Source organism: Heptranchias perlo, chromosome 22, assembly GCF_035084215.1.
Source record: "Heptranchias perlo isolate sHepPer1 chromosome 22, sHepPer1.hap1, whole genome shotgun sequence".
NCBI lineage: Eukaryota > Metazoa > Chordata > Chondrichthyes > Hexanchiformes > Hexanchidae > Heptranchias > Heptranchias perlo.
Window position 1 is genome coordinate 9,677,090 of NC_090346.1, and position 9,900 is coordinate 9,686,989.

The 9,900-nt window shown below is 43.0% G+C and overlaps 1 protein-coding gene across 4 annotated transcripts in view; it reads left to right on the forward strand.

Annotated features, from left to right (window-relative positions):
- Positions 1-6,059, forward strand: part of dhrs7b (dehydrogenase/reductase (SDR family) member 7B) — a 35,991-nt gene extending 29,932 nt beyond the window's left edge. For all 4 annotated transcript variants that reach the window (XM_068002904.1, XM_068002907.1, XM_068002903.1 and 1 more), the window contains one exon: positions 707-6,059. In XM_068002904.1, the coding sequence (XP_067859005.1) occupies positions 707-912 (206 nt within the window). In that variant the 3' untranslated portion in view covers positions 913-6,059. The remainder of the gene's footprint in view (positions 1-706) is intronic.
- The last annotated feature ends 3,841 nt before the right edge of the window (positions 6,060-9,900 follow it).

Consider the following 9,900-nt stretch of genomic DNA (forward strand, 5'->3'; position numbering starts at 1 on the left):
TCCCAAGGTGTTTCACAGGAGAGTAATCAGACAAAAATTGACACCGAGCCAAAAAAGGCAGCATTCGGACAGGTGCCCAAAAGCTTGGTCAAAGAGGTGGGTTTAAGGAGCGTCTTAAAAGAGGAGAGAGAGAGATAGAGAGTCGAAGAGGTTTAGGGAGGGAATTCCAGAGCTTAGGGCCTAAGCAGCTGAAGGCACTGCCGTCAATAGTGGAGTGATGAAAATCAGGGATGCGCAAGAGGCCAGAATTGGAGGAGCGCAGAGATTTCGGAGGGTTGTAGGGCTGGAGGAGGTTACAGAGATAGGAAGGGATTTGAAAACAAGGATGAGAATTTTAAAATCGAGATGTTGGTGGACCGGAAGCCAATGTAGGTCAGCGAGCACAGGGGTGATGGGACTTGGTGTGAGTTAGGATACGGGCAGCAGAGTTTTGGATGAGCTCAAGTTTATGGAGGGTGGAAGAGCACTTGAGATGTTCCTGAGAGACCTGATAAATGCGTCTATCCTTCTTTTCCTACTTCTTGATCTATCTCATCATCTTTCCAACTCTTTCCAACCCTGCTAGTGTCCTGCACCCTTGCATCTCATCCTGTCATCTAGCTTTCTTAATTTGTTAGTAAAGTATTTGGAGAAACTGCCTGTGAAATGGTGAGGATTGGTGAACAAGCACATTATATTGACCTATTTTTTGTTCTCTTCAAACCAGTGATGGACAAGAATACAGCGGAAGGCTACGAGCCTCATGTTGTTGCTGAAGCCGTTCTCACGGCGATTTGCAGGAGGAAGAAGGATGTCCTGCTGGCGGGGTTACTGCCGACTGCCGCTGTTTATTTCCGAACCCTGGTTCCCAGTCTCTTCTTTCCCATCATGGCAGCCAGAGCTAAAAAAGAGCGCAAAATGAAGACTAATTAACCATGTCCTGAGACTCCTAAAACACTCTCCCTACGCACAGTACTACCGAGGCCATTTGGTGCAATTCTTCCGCGACTGGTCGACAAACTGACTGGTGATCGTTTGTGACCAAATATGTCTCCTGAACTCCATCCGTGTTTGCTTTGCTGATTTTCCAGACTTTTTGTGACACTCTGTTGGTTACACTGAAAGCGGGATAAATTATATTTATTTTTAAAGAAAAAGATTGAATGTGAGCCAAAAAAACTCTTGATTTTACACCCACTCAAAGCAGGATTCTGTTTTTAAAAAAAAAAGCAGAACAAATGTGTAAGATTAAATTCACACCCCATAAGTTTGGTGTCAGTGCAAAGTCGAAAGCACTTTTCACAGATGCTAAACGTGGAGTGGAGTGGAGTTTCTGTAATCATGTCAGGCCCTGAAGCCAAATGCAGATTGCGCTTACACCATCACTGCAAAGTGAAACCGCTAGTTATAGTGTAAATGCCTCCAGAAGTATTTAAATGTGTAAGTGATTTGTTTACATTATGTACCGGAATTTCCATGTCACATTTCTGTGTAAGCGAATAGAGCTGATGGATAAAGGTTGGATATTTGTCAGAAACCAAGGACCTGCCACTCTGGATATTGTGCTAAATTCTGCATGTGTGCGAAGAATAAAATATGGTTATCAACTCCCTGTGGTGCAGCACAAAGCCATGTCGACCAGGCAGGTCCCTGCTGGGGGGCTGGGTCAGCTGATTTCAGCTGGCCAGTGGTGGGAGCATCACTGCTTGCCTCGGGGGGAGAGGTGGGGATAACCAAAGGGTTCTACTCCTGATTGTTATCCAGTCAACCCTGCTGAAAAAATGTTTGTAGATGTTTGATGAGGATAAGATTGCACCTGCCTCAGTTTATTGCTGCTGAAACCCTCATCCATGTCTTTGTTACCTCCAGACTCGGCTATTCCAATACTCTCCTGGTCGGCCTCCCACCTTGCACCCTCCGTAAACTTGAGCTCATCCAAAACTCTGCTGCCCATAACCTAACTCGCAACAAGTCCCGTTCTCCCATCACCCCAGTCCTCGCTGACCTACGTTGGTCTCCCGGTCCATAATACCATAGAAAAATACAGCACAGAAGGGGGCCATTCGGCCCATCGTGTCCGCGCCGGCTCGAAGAACAACCAGGTGCCCATTCTAATCCCACTTTCCAGCACCCAGTCCAGTAGTGCCTCAAATTTAAAATTCTCATCCTTGTGTTCAAATCCCTCCATAGCCTCACCTTTCCGTGTATCTGTCACCTCCTCCAACTCTCAGAAAACTCTGCACTCCTCCAGTTCTGGCCTTTTGTGCACCCCGATTTCCTATACCTCGCCGTTGGTGACTGTGCTCTGGCATTCCCTCTCTAAACTTCTCCACCTCCCTCTCCTTTAAGTCGCTCCTTATAACGACCTCAGGACATCCCAAAGTGCTTTTGAAATGTAGTCACTGTTGTAATGTAGGAAACGTGGCAGCCAATTAACGCACAGCAAGGTCCCACAAACAGCAATGAGATAATGACTAACTAATTTTTTTTTAGTGATGTTGTTTGAGGAATAAATATTGGCCAGGACACTGGGGAGAACTCCCCTGCTCTTCTTCGAAAAAAATGAACTTCAATCAACTAAAAATTATGTCCCATAGATATTCTGGAAGGAGAATGCCAAGTTATAATACTAGTGTCCTACCACAATATTAGGAAAAAAAAAGACTTGCATTTATATAGCGCCTTTCACGACCCCAGGACATCCCAAAGTGCTTTACAACCAATGAAGTAGTTTTTGAATTGTAGTCACCGTTGTAATGTAGGCAATGCGGCAGCCAATTTGCGCACAGCAAGCTCCCACAAACAACAATGTGATAAATGACAGGATAATCTGTTTTTTAGTGGTGTTGGCTGAGGGATAAATGTTGGCCAGGACACCGATGAGAACTCCCCTGCTCTTCTTCGAAATAGTGCCATGGGATCTTTTACGTCCACCTGAGCAGGCAGACGGAGCCTCGGTTCAGTGTCTCAGCGGAAAGACGTTAAACTGAAATAGCATATGTGGAGAGTGAGGTGTATTACCTATTACCATAAAGGCACCTCTGACTGGAGAAACTACAACTCCCATGTGTCAGTATGCAGAGCCTAGTTGCTGGCTGTTAATTGGAAGCAGAGCTGATGAGACCATACCTTCATTGGGACTTTACTCAATGGGGTTGAAATTCCAATCCGGCCCCAGATGCATTTGTGGTGTAAGTGCCGGAAGAGACGGGAAATAGGGCAGAATCCAGTTCCACTAGGATTGCCACTGCCCCGTTCAGGAAATTCCAGTCGGCGGGGGCAGATTCCACCCACCTCCCCTATCAACGGGGTGTGGCGAAGGGAGTATCCAGCTCTCCCCAGGAAATTCTGCCGGTACCTCTCTTGGTAGGCCCAATGAACCTGTGCCTGTCCCGAGATCTACAGTGAGCTCCATGATTCTGCTGCACAACCTGAGATGTGCAATTTAAAAAAAAATCTACCCTAGGGAGAGAGCGTATCGATTGCCACCAGGTTTGAGGCTGGTTACAGATTTGGATTTGGAGCAGATAATGTGACTGCAGTGGCAGTGTGAAGTGCTTTCACTTTGTACCTCATACACATGGTCAGTGAGATTTCCTGGACTGGTTTAGATCGCCTGATGGGATCGGAGAGAGAATTTCCAAAGAATAATACACAGCTGGAATCCTGCACACCCTCCCCTCGCTAACATGGCTGGAATCATTTTAGTTGTCATTACAGAACCCGTGTTCCTCTCCTCACCCCACCTTTTATGAAGGTGATAACTGATGCTGGTGTCCAGCTCCGCAGGTGGCAGTGGCCATTTGGAACCTTAAGCAAGTGGCCATTCCTCGCCTGTAAATCTTCAATGAGTGATGGCAGGCTATGTGACCAGTGGGGACATCAGTGCTGAGCCTGACCTCATGCATAGATGTTTCCTGCCCAGCAGGAGTCACAGGCCAGCAACCAGGGGATGGAACCCTGCTTTATGTTTTCCTTCTCTAGATCCAGGGATATGAAAGCCAATCGTAGTGTTTGGCTATAGGCAGCTGCGATAAGCTAAGTCAGCAGAAACCAAGGATTGAATCCTGTAAGGTTCACAACCAAACCATTTTGCGCACTTAATAACTGATCCTTTAGGGGACCTTATAACCTGTAACATTTGCAGCCAACCTAACACAATACACCCTTAATTAGTGAGGCACCAGCAGTTGTGAGAAAATGGATGGAAAAGTAAATAAAGAGAAACTGTTCCCATTGGCGGCAGGGCTACTGGGAAAGAGTGGGGGAATGGGACTAACTGGATTGCTCTTACAAAGAGCAGGCACAAGGTCAGGGGCCAAATGGCCGCCTTCTGTGCTGTAACGATTCTATGTTAATGACATGGTAGAAATGTAATCGAGAGGCTCATACTACATCGGAACAAAAGATTAATAATCAAGACATTGATTTTGGTGTGAACTTTACGGAAGAAATTTTAGAACTACCCCAATGCTGGCAGTGGCCAGCGTGCATGTTGACAGCTACTGCACTCTGCAATTAACGTGTGAGCAAGTGACATTATTACTGTAGGGTTATCGAAAAATAACCTGCAGCAGATAATTCTATGGCTAGTTTGTGTCGCTGTTAATGACACCATGGCCGTAAAATTAAACTGTGATAATAGCAAGCAGACATTTGTACAAAATTCCTTTATCTCTATTTGAACAGAAATATTAACTTGTTTATTTCAAATAGATTAACACCTCCATTAAGATATTGGAGAGAGGAATTGAATACATATGCATTTAGCATTCATACATAGCATAACTCCACACTTAATAGGTCCTTGGGGTTTCAGTACTGAGTTTTCAACTTTTACACACTTGCTGTGACCTGTAGGTTTCCCTTTTATTGAATTTTAGATCCACTCATAAACTGCGACAAGAGCTAATTGATCATGGTTAGAATTAATTATTGACTGGCTGGAACTTTGCATTAACACCTGCAACAAGTAATGATTTGATTACACAGATTCTTTATTATTAATCTGTGTAATTAAATCATTTTGTTGCAGAAAGGAAATGTTGCACAAAATATATAATTAAAAGTAATTGACCATATTCTCATCTCACATTCATTGTTCCAGCCAGAGGCACTGCATAGCGATCATAATGGGTAATTTATTTCCACCCCCCGCCCCTCCCCTGGCACTGAAGCCAGTTTGCAGTGCCCCTAATACTGTTGCAGTCAGCACACAGTGGGGATTGAACCTGGAACCTTTCTGATCTGTATGGTTGAGTACACCACGGTCCATAATTTGCTGCCAAAATAGCAGGGCATTTAACGGCACTCACCATTATTGTGTAATCGTCCAGCAACTTGTAGCGAGGAAGAGATACCCTGTGAATCGTCACAAGTCGCTGGATGATTTGCGCTGTTAGCCGTGTGAAAATGGCAGCTCGCTCTCAGATTTCCCTTAGTTTCATGAAGTTGCTGAATTTGCGCATTAATTAGCAATTAAACTCACCAGAGAAAGTTAGGGCTGGTACTTAACAGTGCAAGTATTTTTTAATCAGGAGATTTATGTTCCTGCAATACCACTCAACCACTCCGGCCCAGGAAGGGAACAATTTAAACTGTGGAGCCTCATTCCTACAGGTAGTAAACGTTGTTGGGGATTTTTAAGTGTAAAATTTTTTTTTAAATTCTTACTTTTCCTCTTAATCCAATCTATCTTTCTCTCTCTTTACATAATTTAACTCTAATTCTCCCTATTTCCTTCTCCATCGTGCCTCTGTTTCTTTATCCTTAAATCTCGTTGGTGAAGGAGATTAGGTTGTTGATCCCATCGTTCACCAAGGTGCCAGATGCCCGTTGCCCTCGCCGTTATCAGTTTACACTTCCAGCAAGTTACAGCGCAAAAAGATTTTTGAGCCTAAGGATGCAGGATAAAGTATAATTAATGGCACATGCCACGAGATGCCCCACTCCAACATGTACGTTTATTCACTAAGCGATTGACTGGAGCCAAGGGTGACATATGGCAGGTAGTGAAGGTACAGGATAAGGCTATGATCAAACCACAATTTGAATTAAATTTTTGTAGCATTTTATTTGAACTTCTGTGGTGCTGAGTTTTATTTCACTGTGTGGTAGAGGAACAGCATACCTGTGTGTATTACTTACACACGTTCAACTAAACCACTAAACGTTACATCTCCAACGTTGTAAATGACTAGCGCATTTCTTCCATGGGAGGTAAAGAATGGAGCATCAATGGATTAGACTTGGAATATATTGAGAAGAATTGCTGTGGAGAGACATCTGTCTTACCACAATTTGTCTATCACATCTGGAAACTTCAACACTATTTAAACATCACATGCTCAGCATACACATCATCTGAGTATTAAAATGCTCTGAGCCCACCATAGCCATCTTCACACAATTAACATTTATTATGTTAACGTGCTGTCTTCATTAAAAGTATTTTGCCAATTTAAGTCTACAAATATGATTAGATTTATGTAATCGCTTCAAATTCCATCACTTACTGGTGATGTGATGCCAAAAATAACAGCTCTCCTGCCCAAAAGATCTTTGTTAAACATTTTAATGATAAGGCCTCAGTGAGCTGCCGAACTGAACGGATTTGACACTTTGTACCCGGTTTGTGCTGAGTTTGCCAATCTCAGCCAGTGCAGCCCTCGGGGCCTCTGCATTCCTGGGTTATGGGGGATGGGGAAATCATCAGGGTTCCTACTGATCACAAAACCACCGATTAAGTGTGTCTGTGTGGATGGCAGGATCAGGAGCTGGTGTGACGCATTCGCCCCCGTCCCCCAGTTGAATTGCTGTCACGGTTCACTGCCAAATGGACATAATTTAGATATCAGTAGCTGTGGAAACCATACCCCCATCGAGGAGTTACTATCTTATGGACAGGATTGAAAAATTGAAACAAGTGCCCCTTTCAAACACAATGCCTCATTTATAAAAGATTTTAAAAACAAACACACAAATGCTGGAAAGTTGCAATAACAGAAAATACACAGCAGGTCCGTCAGCATCTGGCAAGAGAAAAGATATGCTAATGTTTCGGGTAGTGACTTCTTCATCAGAATCTTCTGATTAAGAATCTCTTACTGAAATATAACCTCTCTCTTCAGGCGCTGGTGAATCTGCATGTGTATTTGCAGTGTTTTCTATTTTTAATTCTTGAAGACAACTTTCGGCAGTTCACTCAGGAATCCGATGCTCTTTTACTAGGCCTCTCAGGAGCAGAGGGAAATAATTTTACATTTCATTATCCATTTGTTGTAGGTTGCACACAGGGCATATTGGACATTTCTCACGAGGTTTAGTTTTCTAAAGGGATGTTAATGACTGTGCCATGTTGCCAAATGCCTGATGGTCCAATAGCATTCACCATCCAATTCAGCCAGTGTAAACAATAAAAGGAGACTGTGGTACCGTACTGCCATAGATTTAGCGATTTCAAGGGAGGGGTGAGGCGACAAGGTTTATGTGGTCCCAAGTAAGAAATGTTTAACTGGAAGAGGATCAGAGCATTGAGCTTTCATGTCCTAACTGGAGATTAAAATCCAATCCGAGAGGAAAGTCTCTCCTCTATAAAAAGGCAGATTCTCGGCTTAAATAAATTTGGATGCTAATCCACAGCATAAAATTCAGTACTAGTTATCACACTGTCAGCTGGTACAGTATTGGAATTGGGAGTGTTGTCAGCGCAAGGTATATTGTTAAAAGCAGCACTGAGGAAGCCAACTTGTGCTCACATTCCTAGGCGTGCTCAGTGACAGGGAAATGTGGAGAACTTCTTATTCCCCATATCTGATATACTTCATCACTAATTGGGAGGGCGGGGTGATTTAAAAACTCTCCGTTGAACTGTAGACCAATATCAGACAACTACAAGTCCACCACAATCTACTCAGACACCTCTGACATTTAAACAACACAATTTTCAACCAGCTTTACACCCCCGAAATTCTTCAAAAATTCTCAAAAGGTTCCAAGGACTTGCAACTATGTGGTATGTTAATTAATGCTGCATGGGCAAGTGGTGACAATAGCTCCTTAATCTCAGAACAGTTGGTTTTCACCTTCACAAATGTTATTATATTGGTTGACCGGCAGTCTGCTCATCTCCCTGATTATATTCACCTAGTGAATTCAGTCCACGACTGCAGGGTGAATCACACAATATAGATTTGGGTGTCCAACCGTCATTCTCCAACACCCCGCCCCCACAACCAACTCAGTCCTGTGTGTACATGACCTATCTTGTGGGCCTCGAGCCTTGGAAAGGGCTGTTTGTTTTAAAGCATAGGTGGATAAATTAATGGGAAGATGGCTGTGGTCTCCCCTCTCCACCCCTTAAGGTACAAACTTATATGGTCTGCAAAGACAAAAGCTTGGCCATCCCTAGTTATAGATAAGCATGCTGTCTGGTAAGTTAACAGTGCATTAGTAACTTGAAAGACATCTCGGGATTCAAATATAACCTGCTCATGATTTAAAGTCAACTGAATCGTGGCGCGTTGCTGCCCTGTAAATCCTACACGGAATCCTTGTAACACTGCCACCTATACCATCTTATTTGCATCCTAGAGGACCCATAGCCTCCACCATGGATTTCCCATCCGCAACTTCACTGTGTACTGAATCTCAAAAACAGTGCTGGTATTGCAACGGGACAAGAAAAAACAAATTTGCCTTCTTTTAGCAGCAACACATTCGGTTTGCTCACTAACGTGTTTATTCATAGTATGCAGTTCAAACCATTTAACACTAAGAAATGCAACACTTTTAACAAGCACACCTATTCAATCTACTAATTTGGCAGATGCACACTTTAACAGAATGGCAAAGTAGAAATTTTCAGAACATAGTTTCAGTATTCTTTCCTATCAAAGGGGCACAGTCATATCTTACTTTTTTTTGGGCCAAAGGAGCCATGCATCATTTTCAGCATGATGCACACGCAAGTGATGCAATGATGTGTGCTTCAATGCAACTCACCCCATTGTTTCACGTAGTTGTAAATAAACTGGCATCTGTCAAAAGCTTTTCCACAAATTCCCCTTGAATGAGCAACTGGTTCAAAAAAAATGGATATACTGCAAAGCTTCATTCACAAAAGTTACCGTGTAAACTATTTTCCAAAAAAAATAAGCACCTGTATATCAATGAAAATATTTATGGGAAATGTTTGGAAATTGATGGGGAACACTGGTAAGTGACAGGATACAGACAACGCTGATATATACTGCCCTCTACTTCTGCCAGTGGGTCCCGATTTGAATAGTACAACACTAACACTTTGAATACTACATTTTAGTGTAAATACTGCTACAGTGGCAGCTGCACAATACTGCTTCCATTGCCCTATAAATATTGAATGCTCATTTTGCTTATTATTCAACATATGAAAGTCTAAAAGCTGATAATGGTGTAACATGTGGAAAATGTTCAGCATTTCAAGTATGATTTAAAGCTGTGTAATTGAAATAATACTGACTCTGGATGAAAAAGGTTACCGTGACTGTCGAGGGAGTAGAGAATTTATCTGGCAAATAATGAAACTGACTCAAGACTTATAAGGGAAGCATATTCTACTGAATGGTATAAAGACATTGAATCTGTCACCTCTTTTTATCTTGCTTTACATTTCATTCTGGTGTGAAAGTCAGCCTTGGATTAGCACTTTATAATTCACTTCATGTAGACTTCTGTATAAAGAGCTACTCCTGAATGGGAAGTGTTCTTTACAATACCAAGTTATATCACGGAGTGGATCCATGGAGAGGGGAGGAGAGAGAGAGAGAGAGACAGAGAGAGAGAGAGCGCGCGCGAGAGCGAATGCCACAATGTTCTGAGGTTGTCTCTTGTTAGCACTACTGCTGTAGTGAACACAAACACAGGGCAACCAACAGCTCC